This window comes from Carcharhinus amblyrhynchos, chromosome 32, assembly GCF_965287045.1.
Source record: "Carcharhinus amblyrhynchos chromosome 32, sCarAmb.v2.hapA, whole genome shotgun sequence".
NCBI lineage: Eukaryota > Metazoa > Chordata > Chondrichthyes > Carcharhiniformes > Carcharhinidae > Carcharhinus > Carcharhinus amblyrhynchos.
In genome coordinates this window covers 23576368-23599592 of record NC_137355.1, presented here as the reverse complement: position 1 = coordinate 23599592, position 23225 = coordinate 23576368, and the positions used below count along the sequence as shown (strand labels likewise).

The 23225-nt window shown below is 43.7% G+C and overlaps 1 protein-coding gene across 5 annotated transcripts in view; it reads left to right on the top strand.

Moving 5' to 3' along the window:
* Positions 1-1337: 1337 nt before the first annotated feature.
* tjp1a (tight junction protein 1a) overlaps positions 1338-23225 on the top strand; it is a 222131-nt gene continuing 200243 nt past the window's right edge. For 4 of the 5 annotated variants that reach the window (XM_080216273.1, XM_080216272.1, XM_080216271.1 and 1 more), the window contains exons 1-3: positions 1338-1790; positions 6530-6686; positions 15353-15491. In XM_080216273.1, coding sequence (XP_080072399.1) covers positions 1391-1790; positions 6530-6686; positions 15353-15491 — 696 coding nt within the window. In that variant the 5' untranslated portion in view covers positions 1338-1390. Of the gene's footprint in view, positions 1791-6529; positions 6687-15352; positions 15492-23225 lie in introns of those variants that run through there. The other variant, XM_080216277.1, reaches the window with a different exon arrangement.

The following is a 23225-nucleotide window of genomic DNA, read 5'->3' as shown; positions in this document are numbered from 1 at the left end:
CAGTGTGTGTGGGAGCCGTACCCCAATGAGAGTCAGTGTGTGTGGGACCCGTACCCCAGTGAGAGTCAGTGTGTGTGGGACCCATACCCAATGAGAGTCAGTGTGTGTGGGACCCGTACCCCAGTGAGAGTCAGTGTGTGTGGGACCCGTACCCCAGTGAGAGTCAGTGTGTGTGGAACCCGTACCCCAGTGAGATTCAGTGTGTGTGGGACCCGTACCCCAGTGAGAGTCAGTGTGTGTGGGACCCGTACCCCAGTGAGAGTCAGTGTGTGTGGGACCCGTACCCCAGTGAGATTCAGTGTGTGTGGGACCCGTACCCCAGTGAGAGTCAGTGTGTGTGGGACCCGTACCCCAGTGAGAGTCAGTGTGTGTGGGACCCATACCCCAGTGAGAGTCAGTGTGTGTGGGACCCGTACCCCAGTGAGAGTCACTGTGTGTGGGACCCGTGCCCCAGTGAGAGTCAGTGTGTGTGGGACCCGTACCCCAGTGAGAGTCAGTGTATGTGGGACCCATACCCCAGTGAGAGTCAGTGTGTGTGGGACCCGTACCCCAGTGAGAGTCAGTGTGTGTGGGACCCGTACCCCAGTGAGAGTCAGTGTGTGTGGGACCCATACCCCAGTGAGAGTCAGTGTGTGTGGGACCCGTACCCCAGTGAGAGTCAGTGTGTGTGGGACCCATACCCCAGTGAGAGTCAGTGTGTGTGGGACCCGTACCCCAGTGAGAGTCAGTGTGTGTGGGACCCGTACCCCAGTGAGAGTCAGTGTGTGTGGGACCCATACCCCAGTGAGAGTCAGTGTGTGTGGGAGCCGTACCCCAGTGAGAGTCAGTGTGTGTGGGACCCATACCCCAGTGAGAGTCAGTGTGTGTGGGACCCGTACCCCAGTGAGGGTCAGTGTGTGTGGGACCCGTACCCCAGTGAGGATCAGTGTGTGTGGGACCCGTACCCCAGTGAGGGTCAGTGTGTGTGGGACCCGTACCCCAGTGAGAGTCAGTGTGTATGGGAGCCGTACCCCAGTGAGAGTCAGTGTGTGTGGGACCCATACCCAATGAGAGTCAGTGGAGTTTGTACTCCAAGTCCTTTAAAAGAGGACCGTAAAGAATTGGAGAACAAATTCATTGAGGAACATATTTTCACTTCCCACTTCTTCCCTTCTCTAAATGGTGAAGATGGATTCAGGTCAGACTGACCAAGGAATGCAGATTCCTGATGCAATGTGTCAGATTTAATCAATCAATGGTGGGTGAGAATGATTCAAAATCCTGAAGCTGTCATAATCCTCTTAGCCATTGAGCACAGAGTGGGCTCACCGTGTTTAGCTGCTTCAGCCTCTGTGCAGCCTTCTATTGTAAACAGATCTCACAATGTGGCACTCATACCAACTGTCAAATAATGTGCATTTTATTTGCTGATCAGCATAATTCTAAAGCCCCCAAAGAAATTTTTATTTCATTTCTTAGTGACTACATGTCCCATGACATGAGCAAGCCAGAGAGAAGAATCAAGCAGACATCATGGGTACAAGAGAGGAACATCAGGCTGCTCAGGAATCACTACGAGAGAATCAGGAGAGAGCTGGATATCAACAAAATCCTGCTGCCCCTGTTGCATTGCAAGGTATTCTCTCTGGCAGAATACCAGGAAATTATATCCCTCAAGTGTAGAGGCCAACAGACAGAAGCCTTTGTGGAGAAGCTTTGTTTGAAGGGTCCCCATGCATTTTCTTTCTTCTGTTCTGCGCTGGAGGATGTCTGTCCCAGTCTACTCCCTTGCTTCACTGTGGACTGTGAAGGTGAGATATGCTGGGCTCCCGAGTACTCGTTATAGATCACACAGATACAGTGCTGAATTCACCTGACAGAGAAAATCACAGTTGCATGATTCAGATGGAACTCTTCATTACAAATGCAAACTTATCGCTAAACTGTTCACCAGTTAAATCAGTCATTGTTAACAAGTTAACTTCCAAAAGAAATTTGTTACCATGCCGCACAAAAGTATAGCTCAGGAAAAGTAACAACATGGAAATGAAATGGGCTGAGTGGCAGGAAAGAGAGTATTGGTAAATGGATGGATGTAAACGGAGTTGAGGAGGAACTTCTTCACTCAAAGGGTGGTGAATCTCTGGAATTCTCTGCCCGTTGAGGTGGTGGAGGCTGCCTCGCTAAATATTTTTAAGATGCGGGTTGATGGGTTTTTGATAAGCGAGGGGATTAAGGGTTATGGGGAGAGGGCGGGAATGTGGAACTGAGGCACGACAGATCAGCCATGATCTTATTGAATGGTGGGGCAGGCTCGAAGGGCTGGATGGCCTACTCCTGCTCCTATTTCTTATTTTCTTATGTTTTTCGGGCCGAAGGAGAGTTTGTAATGTGTTTCCCAGGAGTCAATATTGGGACCCACGTTCTTCCTGATCTATGTTAATGACCTCGATTTACAGGGCACAATTTCAAATTTTGTATACACAAAACTTGGAAGCGTCGTCATGTGAAATTTGAAAAGAATATTATAGAACTTCAAAAAGATATAGATAAGTTGGTGGAATGGTGAACAGGTGACAAATGGAACTCAATGAGGGAAAATATGAAGTGATTCTTTTTGGTAGGAAGAACTTGGAGAGACAATACAAAATAAAAGATACAACTCTAAAGGGTGTGCAGGAGCAGCAGGACCTGGGTGCATAACTGCATAAGTTGTTGAAGTTGGCAGGAGAGGTTGAAAGCATGGTTAATAAAGCATATGGTATCTTGAACTTTATTAATAGTGACATAGAGTATAAGAGCAAGGAGGTTACTATGGATGCTGGAAATCGGAAATAAAAATAGAAAATGCTGGAAAAATTCATCAGTCTGGCAGCATCTGTGCAGAGAGAAACAGAAACAGAAATCACAGTTCGAGTGGATATGAGTCTTTGGAGTTCTGAAGAGTCATACAGACCTGAAACATTAGATTTGTTCAGATCAGCCATGATCTTATTGAATGGCGGGAAAGGCTCGAAGGGCTAGATGGCCGACTCCTGCCCCTATTTCTTATGTTTCTCAATCACAGAGCAAGCATGTCTCTGCACAAACAACCTAAGACTGGGGATCACTCCTCTCACACGTTAAATGTTTTCAGTAGTGTGTACCAGTGATTCACAACTTTTTATATGTCATGGCACACCTTTATATCACAAAGACAAATTGAGATACACCATTTATTTTATTTGACTTCTTCCTTTACAGGAATCTTGTTTTTAATTTCTCCCTGTTGCTTTGTCTGTCTCTCTTGCTTTGGGTCAGCCTTCTCCAAGGCGGCCTTCACGACACATGACAATGCAGAGTCGCTGAGCAGAGACTGATAGCCAAGCACACATGATGACGGCCTCAACCGGACCTTGGGTTCATGTCGCACTATCTGTAACCCCCATGACTTGCCTGGGCTTGCAAAATCTCACTTACTGTCCCGACTGGAGATAATACACATCTCTGTAATCTGTGCTTTAACCCTCTCTCCACTCACATTGTCTGTACCTTTAAGACTTGATTATCCGTAAAGACTTGCACTCCAACCATTATTTTGTAAATTGAGTTTGTGTCTTTATATGCTCTGTTTGTGAACAGAACTCCCACTTATCTGATGAAGGAGCAGCGCTCCGAAAGCTAGTGGCTTTTGCTACCAAATAAACCTGTTGGACTTTAACCTGGTGTTGTGAGACTTCTTACTGTGTTTACCCCAGTCCAGCACCGGCATCTCCACATCATCTCTCGCATCTCCCAGAGTTTTTGCTTCCTTTTTGAGTTTATGTTTTTTGCGCTGGTATATGAAACTGTTGTATTCAGTTTCAAGTCTCATTGACCATGTGCCTGACCAACATAAAAAATCTAAATCGTGTGAAACTCTTTCCCAGCCAGCACATGTGCGTGAGGCCCAAGATGAGGCAGGTATTGGAGATTCCAACTGCAGAGGTGAAGACCAGGCTGTATTTACTTTAATTGTATAGAACCATATACCAGCCCAGGAGCAGACCATTCAGTCCATCTTGTTCAAGCCAGCCCAATGACACCCAGGTGCCTTTTCTAATCCTCTCTTGCACTCAGCCCACAGCCTTGTAGCTTACATCACTTAAGGTGCAGATCCAGGTACTTTTTAAAAGAGTTTAGGATCCCTGCCTCCACCACCAATTCAGCAGTGAATTCCAGACACCCACTGCCCTTTGTTTAAAAAAGTTCTTTCTCAGGTCCCTGCTATACCTACTGCCATTTATCCTGAATCTATGTCCCCTGTTTTGAGAATTCTCGGCTGTGGAAAACAGTTTTATCCTGTCCACTCTATTTTTTCCTCTCATAGTTTTGTATAACTCACTCAAGTCACCCCTCATCCCCTTTTGTTCCAAGGAAAATAACCCTAACCTATCCAATCTCTCTTTGTAGTTACACCTTTCTAGCCCTGGCAACATTCTTGTAAACCTGCTCTGCACTGTCTCCAGAGCAATTATTTCCTTCCTGTAATGTGGTGTTCAGAACTGCACACAATACTCCAGTCGTGGCCTTACCAATGTTTTATACAATTCCAAAATTATATCCTTACTTTTATATTCTATATTCTATATGCCTATTAAGGACAGCATTCCATATGCTTTCCTTGCAACCTTGCCTACTTGAAATGCTGCCTTTGGGACGCGTGCACTTGTATACCGAGATCTCTCACTTCATTTAACCCTCTTAGTATATTCCCATTTATTGTGTATTACCTATAATTGTTTGACCATCCTAAATGCATTATCTATGTTAAAATATATCTGCCACTTTACCTCCCAACCCAGCTATATTGTTTTGCAGATTATAGCTATCCTCTCCACTATCTCCAACTCGGCCAACCTTTGTGTCATCTGCAAATTTTCCAACCCCCCGCCCCCCACCATGTTCACGTCTACATCATTAATATACAGCACAAACTGTAAGGGTCCCAACACAAAGCCCTGCTGAACACCACCTGAAACAAATTTCCTTTTGTAAGGGCATCCGTCGACCATTGCCTTTTGTTTCCTGTTACGAAGCCAATTTTTTATCCTGTTTGCCATATTACCCAGCATCCCATTGCCTTTCATTTTTTTTGACCAAGAAGTTTTGAAACATTTTAAACTTTTTTTGCGGCAATCTTGTGGGAGGTCTTCATGACACACCAATATGTTACAGCAATGCCACAGTAAACTCTTTGGGAACCACTGGTGTTTACTTAGCATTGCCTTGATAATGTTGTTCTGAGAAAGATAAACTTTGGAGCAAAATAATGGAGCAGGTGACAGGCCTGTAAGTGATGCACCAGAGGCTGTCGTTTGTGTTTATCAGTGTGACCTCATTACATCACATTTAATTAAATGTTAAGCTGCTGATGAATTATTCATATCTACACTTTGCAGCTCAGTGGCTCATTGTGAAACTGCACCATGTGGCATCCAAACTCTCACAGTCCAGAAAGCAGCAGGCTCTAAACCTGGTGCTGAGGGACTCTGCTAGTCGTTCCCTTCTCAGCTCCAGGGGAGTTCAGTAGAGACCCAGAAGCTGCAGGAACCTGTGTTACTATGAGGCACAGCTTTCAACAGGGAACCCTGTGTGGCCCACAGTCGTATGTACAGTGTAATGTACTCCATCTACAGGAGTGAAACTTTTCTGCAATTACAGGTTCTACAAAGTTCCTGACATAATCCAAACTGATTCTTTTGATAATTTTAAGAAAATGCAGTCAGAATCTTCATCAAATATCAGTTCAGCTTTCTCAGCTTCTGACCTCATTACAGCCTTGCTACAAATATAGACAAAAAAAACTCAGATCCAGGGGTGAGGTGAGAGTGACTGCTCTTAATATCAAGGCAGCGTATGATGGAGTGTGGCATCAAGGAGCCCGAGCAAAATTGAAGTTAACAGGAATTAGATAGAAATTGTCAATTGTGTTATTTTTGCCAATTTGTATGCTTTTGGAAAGGTAGAGCTGAGGTGGAGGAATAGTCTAATTTCACTCATTTCTTAGTGAAATCTTATTGAAATCTTTCCAACTTTTCTGATGAGCTTTATGTAGTTTATTTTTCTTGTTTAAATGTAAATGATTTTTCTTAAAAGTTCATCAACAGACTCCCATGAATCTAGTAAGTTACTGCCCTCCATGGTTATCAAAAGATTAAAAGTTAGGGACTACCAAGTCAGTTTCTCTTTGAGATCTGCTTGTCCAGTGGTAATATCATCTGAGATCATAATAATTTCCAGGCTCCAAAAATTAAAACATGAAGAAAGACAACATAAAGCTGGCTCGTATCCCTTGAGTTTAAAAGGTTGTGGGATAATTGAATAGTGGTGTTAAAATGAGATAATGATTCAGTAAAATAGCTACAGTAATAGAAACACACTTCAACAGCACCAGGTTTTTGGAGCAGTCTGAGTCTCAGGGAGGTTATGGTTATACATTCTACTTGATTCTTTATTTACTATTAAAGGTAGGGAAGGAAGACTGAGTTTTGGGAGGAAACATTTTTTAAAACTTTTTTTCTGTTTTCAGCTCCACATTTTTGCCGATCCAAGGAGTCTCTGTCCTCTGAAAAGACCATCAGAGAGGTGCAGGAATGCAAATCATCACGCAGGAAGGACAAAGCTGACCAAGGGACGCAACGGCACTCACCCGTAGATAAGGTCTCCATCTACTTTAGTGAGCAACAGTAAGTTCGATGTCACCATCAGCAGTAGCATATTATTGGGGTGTACCTGCCTCCACTCGGAAGGCACATAAGAAATAAAGATGAACATAGAAATTGGGAGCAGGATTGGGCCACTCTGTCCCTCTGCCTGCTCTGCCATTCAGTCAGATGATGGCTGATCTGATTGTAACCTCAAGTCCACATTCCTGTCTATCCATGATAACCTTTCACCTCCACTTATCAAGAATTTATCAAGCTCTGCTTTAAAAATACTTCCACTGTCTTTTGAGGAAGATAGTTCCAAAGACTCATGATTCTCTGAATTAAATAATTTCTCCTCATTTATCTCTTAAATTAGTGACCCCCTTATTTTTAAACAGTGACAGTTTTAGATTCTCCCACAAGAGGAAAGATCCTTTGCACATCCACTCTGTTTATATCCCTCAGGATCTTATGTATTTCAATCAAGTTGTCTCTTAGTCTAGTGAATGCAAGCCTCTCCTGTCCAACCTTTCCTCATAAAACAACTCTCCCATTCCAGCTATCAGTCTAGTAAACTTTCTCTGAACTGCTTCCAACATATTTACATCCTTCCTTAAAAAAGGAGACCAATTCTGCACACATTACTACACATGTGGTCTCACTTCTATCCTGTACAAATGAAGCATAACCTCCCTCCTTTTGTATTCAGTTCCCCTCGCAATAAATGATAACATTCTATTAGAATTCCTCATTATTTGTTGTACCTACATACTAACCTTTTGCAATTCATGCACTGGGGCACCCAGATCCCTCTGCATCGCAAGCTCTGTAATCTCTCACCATTTTTATTCTCTCTTTGAAATTGGACAATTTCACATTTGCCCACATTATACTCCATTTGCCAGATTTTTGCCCACTCACTTAGCCTATCTGTATCTCTTTATAACCTCTTTATGTCCTCATCGCAACTTACTTTTCTACCCATCTTTGTGTCATCAGCAACTTTAGCAATCAAACCTATGATCCCTTTCTCCTAGTCATTTAAATGAAGTTGAGGTCCCTGCACTAATCCTTATGGCATACCACTTGTTTCATCCTGCCAACCAGAAAAGGTCTCATTTATGCCTACTCTCTGTTTTGCCAAATTCCCATCCATGCACTGTGAACTTTTGTTTTGAAATAAATACAAAATCTAATTAATTAATTTAAAAATTAATATTAATTGATACTGTGCATTATTTACAAGCCATCATGATTGATTTGATTTAATTTATTATTGTCGCATGTGACAATAATAACACAGCTTGCATTCACTAGACCAAGAGGCAACTTGATTGAAATACATAAGATCCTGAGGGATATAAACAGAGTGGATGTGCAAAGGATCTTTCCTCTTGTGGGAGAATCTAAAACTGTCACTGTTTAAAAATAAGGGGGTCACTAATTTAAGAGATAAATGAGGAGAAATTATTTAATTCAGAGAATCATGAATGAAAAGTATCATTTCTTACGTCCTATACAGACAAAGCATACCGTTCATAGAGAAGGAAAGGAGAGAGTGCAGAATGTAGTGTTACAGTCATAGCTTGGGTGTAGAGGAAGGTCAACTTAATGCAAGGTAGGTCCATTCAAAAATCTGACAGCAGCAGGAAAGAAGCTGTTCTTGAGTCGGTTGGTACGTGACCTCAGACTTTTGTATCTTTTACCTGACAGAAGAAGGTGGAAGAGAGAATGTCTGGGGTGTGTGGGGTCATTGATTATGCTGGCTGCTTTGCCGAGGCAGCGGGAAGTGTAGACAGAGTCAATGGATGGGAGACTGGTTTGCGTGGTGGATTGGGCTACAGTCACAACCTTTTGTAGTTTCTTGTGGTCTTGGGCAGAGCAGGAACATACCAAGCTTTCTTGCTTTCTATGCTGCATCAGGGTTCTTCTGTGCCTGAACTACACCATCTGACAGACCTGCTAAAAACTGAGTCGAGGCCTCCAGAACTTGTGCAGCAACAGGCTTCGGGACCTTTGTTTTTGCAAATAAAACAAAGTTGGAGGAGTGACAAACAGTGTATTAGATGTACTTTCAGGATATAAATTGGAGGCAAGGACATAATAAACTTTTTAAACTCATTCACAAGATGTGGCATCATTGGCTTGGCCAGTATTTATTGCCCATCTCTAATTGCCCTTGAGAAGGTGGTTCTAAAATGTCTTCCTGAATTACTGCAGTCCCTGAGGTGCAGGTACACCCATAGCGCTTTTAGGGAGAGAGTTCTAGGATTTTGACCTAGTGACAGAAGAGGAACGACAATATATTTCCAAGTCAGGATGGTGAGTGGCTTGAAGAAACCCTCCAGGTGGTGGTGTTCCCATACGTCTGCTGCTGTTGTCCTTCAAGATGATAGTAGTCATGGATTTGCAAGGTGCTCTTGGAGGAAGCTTGGTGGGTTGTTGCAGTACACTGCAAATGGTAAACGCCATAGTGTCAGTGTTGGAGTGTGTAGATGCTTGTGATACGCTGATTACACAATGCTACTTGTAGAATCAGGAAATCCTGACAAAGTATTGAAGATCTAGTGAAATTGAGAAGTTTAGAATATGGATAGAATATAAACAGCAAAAGACAAAAACAATGATGGTCAGAAGGAATATTATTCAAAGAAACCGGAGAAAAGATTAAAGTGGATGGGGTCACAAAGGAAGAAGTTGTTCAATTTTTCTACTTGGGAGAAATGATAACAGAAGATAGTTGATGTGATGCCAAAATTAGAAGAATAAAGATAGCCCAAAGTAATTTTGTAAAGTTAAAGAATGTGTTAATAACAAGAAAAATGAGCTTATTACAAGGAAAAACATCACAAGATTCTTCATTCTATCCACTTTCTGTATGTCTCAGAAATGTGGACAATAAGTAAAGATCTGTGAAAGATAACAGAGACATTTGAAATGTGGTTGCTAAGATGTGTGCTAAAAATTCCAAAAATCATACGGTAATTGAATGGGGTGGCACAGTAGCACACTGGTTAGCATTGCTGCCTCACAATGCCAGGGAGCCAGGTTCGATTCCAGCCTTGGATGAGTTTCCGAGTGGAGTTTGCACATTCCCCCTATGTCTGTATTGGTTTCTTCTGGGTGATTTGCTTTCCTCCCAAGTTAGGAGGGTTGGCCATGCTAACTTACCTCTTGGTATCCCAGAGTGTAGGTTAGGATGAATAGTCAGGTAGAGATGTTTGGTTGTGAGGATAAGGCAGGAGCGGGCCTTGATAAGATGCTCTGTGGAGAGATGGTGCAGGCTTGATGGGCCGAATGGCCCCCGAATGCCCTCCAGGGATTCAATGAATAAATTATTGAAATTGCAAGAGCAAGAAGAACTCTGATCTGATCAGAGCTGAAAAGCTGCAGGGATCTCTCCTTCAATCTGTTTTTATCCCTTTGACCTTTCTCTTTATTGTTACCACAATTGTTTAGAAATTTCTTTTTCCCAGAATTGATTCAACCCTTTTTTTTAACTTCTTGGTTATTATATTTTAAAAGTAAACCTGCACTATTTATCTCATCTATTTATAATCTTCGAATTGTATATGTTCCCATTGAAATACAAAACCCAGCTTTGAACTATGGCCAGAATTTTACCATCCTGCCAACGCAGGAATCAGAGCAGATGAGGGGCTGATCGTGGATTGGCCTGTTCACTTTGGGGCAGAGTTTTGGGACAAGCAAGGCCATAAAATCCTGCCCCATGTCTTTGGTTTGCTTTATATAAATTCCTATTCAAGCTCTCCTGATTTTCTGTTCATTACAATTTCAAACCATTTGCCTTCACTCCTTCTTTATTGATGTTTGAACTTTGTAGTTTGATGTCTCCAATTCAATAAAACCAGTCATACGCACTTAAGCTTCCTGCCTAGTATATGACAATATGAAAATGATATTGCAGAAAGAAATGTTAAGACTTTCATTTTCCTCACATGAGCTATAGTTGATGTGTGAGAATGGTGCAATATAGGTAAGTGTGACATAGCATGAGAGTAGACCTTCTGGTTGGAGCAGCTACAAGAAGTAGCAGTGATATCAGGACATAGACTAGTCAAATGGGCAGACAAATAGCAAATAGAATTTAATGCAGAGAAATGGGAGGTGTTGCATTTTTGCAGAGGGGACAGGGAGAAACTATATGGTACAATTTCAAAGAGTGTATAGGGACAGAGGGACCTCAGGGAGCATGTACCTAAACATTTGAAGGTGGGAAGTCAGATTTAGAGAGTGGCTAGCAAAGCTCATGGGATTCTGGACCTTGCAAACAAAAGTATTAAGTACAAAATCGGTAAATTTATGCTGAACCTTTAAAGGTCACAACTAGAATATTGGACCCAATTCTGGTCACTGCACTTTAGAAAAGATATGAAAGTCGAGAGAAAATTTACCAGAATGGTTCCAGGTTTGAGAGATTTTAGCTATGATGTAGGTTGGAGAAGCTGGGGCTGTTCTCCTTGCAGCAAAAGAGATTCAGAGAACAATTATGCAGATTAGAGGTTTAGATCAGGTGGACAAAGAAAAGGCAGTTCCAATTCACTGATCACTTAAAGATTAGGAAAAACAGATTCAAGATTTTCAAGAAGAGCTGCAGGAGGATGTGAGGAAGAACATTTTCAAAAATACAGTAAGCGGTAATGACCTTGATCCTGCTGCATCTGCTAGTGGAAAAGGGGATCAGTGATTTCAAAAGGAAATTGGATAGGCGCTTGAAGGAAATAAACTTGCAGGGCCTTGGAAATGAAACTGACAGGATTACTGTACAGTGAACTAGCATAGACTTGATGGACTGAATGGCATCCTCCTTTACACAATGACTCTGCATAATGGCTTTTGAAATATTTACCTGAATGTTAAGTCAGGAGGCACAGGAATGGTGGTTGAGAATTATAAAGTGTTTCATTAAATGCCAGTGTGGAGACTGTGCCATCTGCTTTTCCATTTCATTAACTATTTATCGTGTTCCAGATCGCTCAGATTCTGATTTTTTAATTTTTTGATTCACGCAGTTCCTAAATCCACATTTTTGATTTCTCGTCTCAATCAAGGACAATCACCCCTAGGCCCAGAAGCTGCTGCAAAAACCTTTCTGGATTAATAAACTGAGGAGATGGTTGATGTTGAATGCTACAGGCAGGATTAACTGTGTTCTGAGACTGACTGATCATTGCTGACAGCCTGGACCAGCTTGCTGGTGGCCATTGCTTCTCTCGTCTTCACAATTCCTCAGTGAATTTCTGTGTGTGTCAATTTTTCATTGAGAAAAGCTTTTGCAAAGAATTGAAGCAGCTTTGGAATGGCAGCTGCTGAGCGCTGAGAGGCCCATTTAGTCTGCTTTGATGCAGTATTGTTATGAACATAGAAGAAATGAAGTATCAGAAATATCTGAGTGTTCTGCAGATCTCACTGGGAGTGACTCCATCAAACAGGAGCTCAGTGCTGCCTCACAAAAGGATGTTGTGGTGAGTGTGCCCCAGATTCTCAGTGTTGACTGTGTTTTGCAGCAGTATCTACCCTGACAATATCAATGTGATATACAGTCATTATCTTTAAAACATATTGTATTGAAAAGAATTCTATAAAATCTGAGGGTACATACAGGCTTTAACGCAAAGGTCTTAATCCTCTGTTTCTGTTGTGATTGATTTCCTATTAGTGTTTCTCATATTTAAATCAAGAATAAACTTTCTTGTCCTTTTATTGAATGCTGAAAGAAACATTTCTGTAAAACTGGCTCTCGTTTTCCATGCTACCTGAATTATTCAATGTGAATCATTTCCTGCTATAGTTGCTGATCAAATATTTAAAGGTATTTTCATACAGATTTAACACTGACAATCTTCAACATTTGCAACATTTTAATCTAAACGACTAAATTATATGAATAAATACAGTTTTTTTCACCATTGCCAATAATAATAGCATCCTACCTCTCCCTTCTACATCACAATTATTTTTACAAACAATGGAACTGTATCCCGGTGAGACCTGTAACTTCAGGAACTGTATCCCAGTGAGAGTCAGCACCTTCAGGAACTGGATCCCAGTGAGAGTCAGCACCTTCAGGAACTGGATCCCAGTGAGAGTCAGCACCTTCAGGAACTGTATCCCAGTGAGAGTCAGCACCTTCAGGAACTGGATCCCAGTGAGAGTCAGCACCTTCAGGAACTGGATCCCAGTGAGAGTCAGCACCTTCAGGAACTGGATCCCAGTGAGAGTCAGCACCTTCAGGAACTGGATCCCAGTGAGAGTCAGCACCTTCAGGAACTGGATCCCAGTGAGAGTCAGCACCATCAGGAACTGTATCCCAGTGAGAGTCAGCACCTTCAGGAACTGGATCCCAGTGAGAGTCAGCACCTTCAGGAACTGGATCCCAGTGAGAGTCAGCACCATCAGGAACTGTATCCCAGTGAGAGTCAGCACCTTCAGGAACTGGATCCCAGTGAGTGTCAGCACCTTCAGGAACTGTATCCCAGTGAGAGTCAGCACCTTCAGGAACTGGATCCCAGTGAGAGTCAGCACCTTCAGGAACTGGATCCCAGTGAGAGTCAGCACCTTCACGAACTGTATCCCAGTGAGAGTCAGCACCTTCAGGAACTGTATCCCAGTGAGAGTCAGCACCTTCAGGAACTGGATCCCAGTGAGAGTCAGCACCTTCACGAACTGGATCCCAGTGAGAGTCAGCACCTTCAGGAACTGTATCCCAGTGAGAGTCAGCACCTTCAGGAACTGTATCCCAGTGAGAGTCAGCACCTTCACGAACTGGATCCCAGTGAGAGTCAGCACCTTCAGGAACTGGATCCCAGTGAGAGTCAGCACCTTCAGGAACTGGATCCCAGTGAGAGTCAGCACCTTCAGGAACTGGATCCCAGTGAGAGTCAGCACCTTCAGGAACTGGATCCCAGTGAGAGTCATCACCTTCAGGAACTGGATCCCAGTGAGAGTCAGCACCTTCAGGAACTGGATCCCAGTGAGAGTCAGCACCTTCAGGAACTGGATCCCAGTGAGAGTCAGCACCTTCAGGAACTGGATCCCAGTGAGAGTCAGCACCTTCACGAACTGGATCCCAGTGAGAGTCAGCACCTTCAGGAACTGGATCCCAGTGAGAGTCAGCACCTTCAGGAACTGGATCCCAGTGAGAGTCAGCACCTTCAGGAACTGGATCCCAGTGAGAGTCAGCCCCTTCAGGAACTGGATCCCAGTGAGAGTCAGCACCTTCAGGAACTGTCCCCCAGTGAGAGTCAGCGCCTTCAGGAACTGGATCCCAGTGAGAGTCAGCACCTTCAGGAACTGGATCCCAGTGAGAGTCAGCACCTTCAGGAACCGGATCCCAGTGAGAGTCAGCACCTTCAGGAACTGGATCCCAGTGAGAGTCAGCACCTTCACGAACTGGATCCCAGTGAGAGTCAGCACCTTCAGGAACTGGATCCCAGTGAGAGTCAGCACCTTCAGGAACTGGATCCCAGTGAGAGTCAGCACCTTCAGGAACTGGATCCCAGTGAGAGTCAGCACCTTCAGGAACTGGATCCCAGTGAGAGTCAGCACCTTCAGGAACTGGATCCCAGTGAGAGTCAGCACCTTCAGGAACTGTATCCCAGTGAGAGTCAGCACCTTCAGGAACTGGATCCCAGTGAGAGTCAGCACCTTCAGGAACTGGATCCCAGTGAGAGTCAGCGCCTTCAGGAACTGGATCCCAGTGAGAGTCAGCACCTTCAGGAACTGGATCCCAGTGAGAGTCAGCACCTTCAGGAACTGGATCCCAGTGAGAGTCAGCACCTTCAGGAACTGTATCCCAGTGAGAGTCAGCCCCTTCAGGAACTGGATCCCAGTGAGAGTCAGCCCCTTCAGGAACTGGATCCCAGTGAGAGTCAGCACCTTCAGGAACTGGATCCCAGTGAGAGTCAGCCCCTTCAGGAACTGGATCCCAGTGAGAGTCAGCACCTTCAGGAACTGGATCCCAGTGAGAGTCAGCCCCTTCAGGAACTGGATCCCAGTGAGAGTCAGCACCTTCAGGAACTGGATCCCAGTGAGAGTCAGCACCTTCAGGAACTGGATCCCAGTGAGAGTCAGCACCTTCAGGAACTGGATCCCAGTGAGAGTCAGCCCCTTCAGGAACTGGATCCCAGTGAGAGTCAGCACCTTCAGGAACTGGATCCCAGTGAGAGTCAGCCCCTTCAGGAACTGGATCCCAGTGAGAGTCAGCACCTTCAGGAACTGGATCCCAGTGAGAGTCAGCACCTTCACGAACTGGATCCCAGTGAGAGTCAGCACCTTCACGAACTGGATCCCAGTGAGAGTCAGCACCTTCAGGAACTGGATCCCAGTGAGAGTCAGCACCTTCAGGAACTGGATCCCAGTGAGAGTCAGCACCTTCAGGAACTGGATCCCAGTGAGAGTCAGCACCTTCAGGAACTGTATCCCAGTGAGAGTCAGCACCTTCAGGAACTGTATCCCAGTGAGAGTCAGCACCTTCAGGAACTGGATCCCAGTGAGAGTCAGCACCTTCAGGAACTGGATCCCAGTGAGAGTCAGCACCATCAGGAACAGACAGTTTAGTGATTATCAGAGATAAATGAAAGCATACATTGTTCTCCACCAATTTTCCTAACCCTTCCTCAGACAGAGAAGTGAACTTCCTGCAACCTCATAATTCGTGTGATTGAAATTTTATTTCTCCTCAGGGTGGTTCCAAGCTGTGCTACATCACCTGGTACTATAGAACCTGTCAGCCAGGGAAAATTGAAACCATCTCTCAGACGCATCAAAGCCCGTGGCCAGTGCTGTAAAAGTCATGTCTGCGGAAGATCCCTGGAGTTGTGTGTGAGTCTTTGTTGTATTCTAATTGTTGTAGGGCTTTGGGCATTAATTTCAGTTGGGAATAGTGATGGTCTCAGGATATTGGTCTTAAACTGACCGTATGATGTAAGTGTGATGGTACAGTGTCTTCAAAAAAAAGTATTGTAATCATGTTACCCTGCTGGATGTTTCAAGCAAGCCCTATATTTTTTGGTGCCGTGTTGTCTGTGACTAGTGTCCTTTATTGCAGCGGAGGTAGTATAATTGATATCATGTTGATTTTAATCTGGACTAATGCAGTGTTCTGTGATTTTAATGGTCCTTTGGTGATTGCTGAGTGAAGCTTGATTGAGCATTGATTGACAATTTATATCATGTGGCTGGGGACCGCTTTGCTTCAGAGAAAAGTCCAGTTTTAGTTTCATCTCTAAGCTGCTTGAAGCTGGTGAAAGAAGGCAGTGTTTCTCTCTCACCAAAGTTCCAAGACTGGGAAGCCTGAGAGAATTGATCCAACATTTAAAGGACCAATTCACAGCCGGTGTTAGAAAGCTGCAAATCTAGCATCACATCAGCATACTTATTTCTGTGCTAAATCTGAAGAACAATGTATGTCTGTGGAATGGTGTTTAACTTGGGACAGTCGAGAAAACTAGCTGTTAGGAGAATATAGTGTTATGTTTGAGTCTTGTGTTTAGTAAAAGTTATGCTTTTTTTTGTTATATTTTAACTGCATTCTTAAATAACTTTGTTTGATAAAAGCTTCTTAGTGGGTCCCTTGATTCTTACTTGGAGTGAAGCTTTTTACACTTACTCATGCCAAAATCAAAATATTAAAACCTAGAGTCTAGGCTAACTTCATAAAACATCTTGGTGTTTCTGGTCTGGGTCTTAACAAGGAAATTATCAGAGTTGCTTTTTACTTGTTGTCAGCTACCTTTTTAAAATTTTCCAACCCTGCAAATAGAATCACAGAATCCCTACAGTGCAGAAGGAGACCATTTGGCCCATTGAATCTGCACCTATTCTCCGACAGAGCATCTTATCCAGGCCTATGCTCTACCCTATTTGATTTGAGTTGATTTGATTTATTATTGTCACATGTATTAACATTCCGTGAAAAATATTGTTTCTTGTGCACTATATAGACAAAACATTCATAGAGAATGCAGAATATAGTGTTACAGTCATAGCTAGGGTGTAGAGAAAGATCAATTTAATGCAAGGTAGGTCCATTCAAAAGTCTGACAGCAGCAGGGAAGAAGCTGTACTTGAGTTGGTTGATACGTGACTTCAGACTTTTGTATCTTTTTCCTGATGGAAGAAGTTGGAAGAGAGAATGTCTGGGGTGCATTGGGGACCTTAATTATTCTGGCTGCTTTGCCGAGGCAGTGGGAAGTGTAGACAAAGTCAATGGATGGGAGGCTGGTTTGTGTGATGGATTGGGCTACATTCACAACCTTTTGTAGTTTCTTGCGGTCTTGGGCAGAGCAGGAGCCCATTCCAAGCTGTGATACAACCAGAAAGAATGCTCTCGATAGTACATCTGTAAAAGTTGGTGAGAGTTGTAGTTGACATGCCAAATTTTCTTAGTCTTCTGAGAAAGTAGAGGCATTGTTGGGCTTTCTTAACTATAGTGTTGGCACGGGGGGACCAGGACAGGTTGTTGGTGATCTGGACACCTAAAAACTTGGAGCTCTCGACCCTTTCTATTTCATCCCCATTGATGTAAACAGGGGCATGTTCTCCTTTATACTTCCTGAAGTCGATGACAATCTCCTTCATTTTGCTGACATTGAAGGAGAGATTATTGTTGCTGCATCAATTCACCAGATTCTCTATCTCATTCCTGTACTCTGTCTCATCATTGTTTGAGATCCGACCCAGTACGGTGGTATCGTCAGCAAACTTGAAAATCGAATCAGAGGGGAATTTGGCCTCACAGTCAGAGGTGTATAAGGAGTATAGTAGGAGGCTGAGAACGCAGCCTTGTGGGGCACCGGTGTTGAGGATGATCAACACCGTGTGATAGTGGAGACAAGGAGGTGCTGACTCTCACTGGGGGACAGTTCCTCTGTGACTCCTCACAATCAGTCACCCAAAACCACAATTAAACCTGGATCCCTGATGCTGTGAAGCAACCATGTCGTATGGCCCCAACAGCTGGACACTGAGAGAGAGAGAAACCCTTGCAGTCATGGTATATCTCAGAGCTGAACATGTGGTGCCTGCGATTAGTAGCACAGAGACCACAAGATCTTTAATTGTCAAGTGATTTGGTTGTTTGGACCAGGTTTTCATGGCCCTCTGTTTGATCTCTGCTGTGACCATCCTTGTTAGCAGTATCTGTGGATTCAGACACGCTTCTCATTGTGCAGTTGTTCTTGGTGGATTTGTTGGGAGTGTTTGTGTGGTTGCTGACAGGTGACTGCTTGTCAGTTGGGAATATGTTTCCTGTTCTTTGCATAGAAACATAGAACAGTACAGCACAGAACAGCCCCTTCAGCCCTCAGTGTTGTGCCAAGTTATATCCAAATCCAAGATCAAGCTATCCCACTCCCTATCATTCTGGTGTGCTCCATTTGCCTATCCTATAACCGCTTGAAAGTTCCTAAAGTGTCCGACTCCACTATCACAGCAGGCAATCCATTCCACACCCCAATCTCTCTCCGAGTGAAGAATCTACCTCGGACATCCCTCCTATATCTCCCACCATGAACCTTATAGTTATGCCCCCTAGTAACAGCTACATCCACCCGAGGAAATAGTCTCTGAATATCCACTCTATCTATCCCCCTCATCATCTTATAAACCTCTATTAAGTCCCCTCTCATACTCCTCCAATCTAAAGAGAAAAGCTCTAGTTCCCTCAACCTTTCCTCATAAGACCAACCCTCCAAACCAGGCAGCATCCTGGTAAATCTCCCCTGCACTCTCTCCAATGCTTCCACATCCTTCTTATAGTGAGGTGACCAGAACTGAACACAATATTCCAAATGTGGTCTCACCAACGTCCGGTATAGTTGCAGCATAACCCCATGGCTCTTAAACTCAAACCCCCGTTAATAAACGCTAACACACTATAAGACTTCTTCACGGCTCTATCCACTTGAGTGGCAACCTTCAGAGATCTGTGGATATGAACCCCACAGTTCTTTGATGAGATTGACATCCTGTTTTGTTGGCAGTCCCACTGTGGCCCTTGAGAGTGTATTTGCTGTTGTCAGATTTTATCCTTGAACATATTTCCTCTCATAGGAGCACCTCATGAGGCACAGGTCAAACCTCTGGTTTCTGGTAGACTTTGTTGCTAACTCTCTCCCATCCATTAAGGAAACTCATGCCTTGTGGTCTGTTTTGACTATAACTGTCAAGCCAATGATATCGTCTGAAAACTTCTCGCAGGCCCAGGTGACAGCAATGGTGGCCTCCCTCCTCTCCATGTCCAACAGGTGATGATTTCCATCCAGTGGTTCCTGGAACAGGATTGCTCTCAGGCCTGTGGACGAAACATCCATTGGGATGGTGATAAGCAGGAGTGAGTCATAGTGGGCCAGAATGTCCATGGAGAGTGGCATCTCCTTGATGCAACTGGAAGCCTGCTCTGGGTGTGAGTCCCAGCACCATGCCTGGTCTTCCTTAAGCAACTGTCTCAAGGCTTCTGTGACCTGTCCTAAATTCGGTAAAGTTTTTTTACCAAGCTGCTTCATTCTCTCCAGTTGCTGGGCGGTACAGTGGCACAGTGGTTAACATAGTTGCCTCATAGCATCAGGACCCAGCTGGTTCACCATCCCGAGAATCACTGGAGATCTGAATTGAGGCTGGGGTTGTGAACTTGCCGACCCACAGCCTTTGTGGGTCTGACCTGATGTCACTGTGGCTGCCATGTGACCCAGGAATCAAAATGAAAACTCCTGTTTGTCACTCAGTATCAGCCCTGCTTCTGCTCTGAGTCTCTCGTCATCTTCATCCACCACGAACCAATAATTGTTCATGTGATTAATGACACCCTGTCAACCCCAATGACTAATGTTGTGAGTTGGAATTTTTCAGTCACTGACATGACTCCAAATGAAAGGCAGTTATAGCAGAATCTGCCGATGGGGTAATGAATATTGTTAGCAGTCATAGAACCATAGAGTCCCTACAGTGCAGAAGGAGGCCATTCAGTCCATTGAGTCTGCACCCACTTACCGAAAGAGCATCTTACCCAGACCCACTCGCCCTATCTCCATAATCCTATGGATTTACCATGGCCAATCCAACTAATTTACACATCTTTGTACTACAGGAGGAAACCAGAGCACCTGGAGGAAACCCATGCAGGCATGGGGAGAATGTGCAGACTCCACACAGACAGTGACCTGGGTCCCAAGCACTATGAGGTGCAGTGCTAACCACTGTGCAACCGTGATGCCCCCCAGAATCATCATCATCAAGAGGGAGGTGCAAAAAGCTGCTTTTTGAAAATACCTTTTGTCACGCTTATATCCACTGAGGTCACGGGATGTACATTTCTGAGCTGTGTCAGCTTGACGCAAATTTGGGTGGTTTTGGGACTGGGCCCATCTTGGAACACCATATGGTGGTTTGGTGACAGGGCACATTAGTCCCACGTTTATCATCTTACCCAGCTACTGCTGCAGCTGCTTCAGAGTGGATGGGTGGTGTGAATAAGCACTTGGGTTTGTGCCCTCTCTGTGTGATCCTACATGTGCTTTTCAGTCACCCCACTACTGTGCAGAGTTGTGGGACTCACATTTGTATTTGGAGCCAGGCCCTTGCTGGTTGATCTTGTGAATGTGCTGTAGCAGGTTGAGTCCAACACAGGCTTTGTGGTTTAGTAATGAACACTGAAGGCTGTGGATCACAAAGTGAGTCTCATGGATTGTTTCATTTGTGTCTTTCAGTCTTCCCTGCAGGCTCCCTTTTACCAGGAGCAAAAAGTCTCCTGCATCATCTTGGGGTGTCAGTCACTGGGTCACCAGCCACAGTTCTTTGTCTGATTGGACTGTTACACTGGCTCCTATGTCTAAAGGGCAGCATGGCACAGTGGTTAGCACTGCTGCCTCACAGTGCCAGAGACACGGGTTCAATTCTGGCCTCGGATCACTGTCTGTGTGGAGTCTACACATTCTCCCTGTGTCTGCGTGGGTTTCTTCCAGGTGCTCAGGTTTCCTCCCACATTTTGAAAAACTTGCTGGTTAGGTGCATTGACCCGAACAGGCACGGACTGTGGCGACTAGGGGAATTTCATAGTAACTTCATTGCAGTGTTAATGTAAGCTTTACCTGTAACTAATAAATAAAATTTAACTTTTAATTTAACTTTTTAATTTAAACCGAATGCCCTCTTTCTGCATTGTGGGATTCTATGATTCAACAGGTTCTCCTGGCTGCTGGACTCAAATGTGAAATTTAGCTCTTTGGAGTATTTCATTACTTCTTAGATTAAAACCAATGTCGAAAGATTTTAACGGATGATATATTGATTCCCAGTCTTGCAATAATGCCATTTGAAATTTAAACCAATTTCAGGAGTAAAGCAGTGTGTTAACCTGTTCTTTTTATGACTTTTTGTTTAAACCTGAAGTGAAACTGCATCTTAGGAATCTTTTTGTCTTTCTCCAATCTGAGTGTTCTGGCCTTTGATTAATCTGAATTGATTTGGAAGTGTGGAATTCTGATCAATGGTTAAATTCTTTAAAGTGTAGCTTCTGTTTTAAGAGTGCTCTGAATTTCAAGATGGCAATGCTATTCACATGGAGACAAAGGGATTCCCCGTGCTTCCCAATCTTGGCAGGTTCTGGTACATTGGTGATCATACTCATCTTGAGAATAATTTTCCACAATGGCTACTTCACACAACTGCCTGCAGAGTTCTCTTGCTCTGAACTTTAATATTGCAAATTTGTTGACACCTGGTTTTTGCTTTCTCTTGGATGAGTGTCAAAGCTGTGATTCTCCTGGATTATTTACATAATATTCTTTTCTATTTGGAGTGAGCTGGGATGCCATGCTAACTTAGGGATTGGGTTTTAGTAGCAAGTTTTTTCAAATTCACTTCTGACTCTGAATTATTTGAAGGTTTCTCAGAACTTCTGTAGCTTGGAGTTTTGAAAGATTTAGCTCACCCTGCTCAGTCTGAACTCTGGGTTTTGAAGCTAGACTTCAAAAGAGCTCCACTGGAATTTTCCACTGCAGTAAGGAATTTTAAATTTCTGCCGTAAGCTGCCAATCCTTTCTTTAAAGCTTTTTCCTGGTGATTTTTCCCTTTGTGCCTCTGCTTCCGGAGCTTCTTTGCAGGTCAGACTGCTTTGTTGAATTTTTCCTCAGTTCTCCAGCATTTTAATATCTTTTTCTCTGCATTTTCTGTGAGATTTTGTATTTTCTCCTCAAGCTGCCACCATATTGTAAAGTGTTGGTTATAGTTTGGTATGTCTGAAGAAGTCTTTGTAGTTATATGTAGGATAACAGCAAGTCTTTGTTAATTAATAGGATGATTTACCAACATTAGGTAAAGGGTACAAACTGGGAGCTGCCAACATGCTTGCTGGTACTCAATCCTGGGTGCAGGTCATGTGCTGTCTTACATTACTATGTGGGCAGTACTATACTCAGTCCCACCTTAACCCGATTTGTGTCAGACCCTTATACGACAAACAGACTTGGTCTTCTGCTGAAACCCTTTCTCTCCCTCATCCTCATCCTTCTTCTAGTAGATAACCTTCCTTTGCAGACTCTGTGCTCATTCTCCTAGTCATACTGAATTCCGAGGTGAGTACCTGCTATTGTAACCATGTCAGTCAGGATAACCCCCTTCACCTTCTTTGACAAATTCTACCTGTATACTTTAGCAATATCAAAAGAACCCAAGGAAGCACCAAATTTTATAATTTTAGCAGGAGACAGTAGAAATGAGCCAGTGATGCTCCCTTTCAGTGGAGGTGGTAATGGGCCCTCTGTGTTGCAAAACTTGTGTAACTAAGAAATGGCATTAACTAGCATATTAAACTTCAAAGTGGCAGCACCGGTAACAACATTGCTGATTTATGTTAAGATCTACCTCCTCTGCATTCTTCCAGTAAGAAGTCTCACAACACCAGGTCAAAATCCAACTAGTTTGTTTGGTAGCACAGATGACTCACTGATGAAGGAGTAACACTCCAAAAGCTCGTGCTACTAAATAAACTGTTGGACTTTAACCTGGTATTATGAGACTTCTTACTGAAGTTTAGAAGAATGAGAGGTGACTTCATTGGGACATATAGGATTCTCAGAGGGCTTGACAGAGCTGATGCTGATAGGTTGTTTTCCCTTATGGGAGAGTCTAAGACCAGAGGGCATAATTTCAGAGGAAGGGGTCACCATTTAGAGAGGAATTTCTTCTCTCTAGTGAATGTGTGGAATCTGTAGAGGCTGGCTTGGTAAGTATGTTCAAGGCAGAGATAAAAAGATTTTTAATCAGTAAGGGAATCAAGGGCTGTGGAGATAAAGCGGGAAAGTGGAGTTGGGGATTACATCAGATCAGTCATGATTTCATTGAATGACAGATCAGACTCGATGGACCAAATTGCCTACTTCTGCTCCTACATCTTATGATTTATGTGAAACCCCTTTCTCATCCTGCTGTCATGATGTGGAGATGCCGGCGTTAGACTGGGGTAAACACAGTAAGAAGTCTGACAACACCAGGTTTAAGTCCAACCGATTTATTTGATAGTAAACTCATAAGCTTTCGGGATTTGTCCCTTCATCAGCA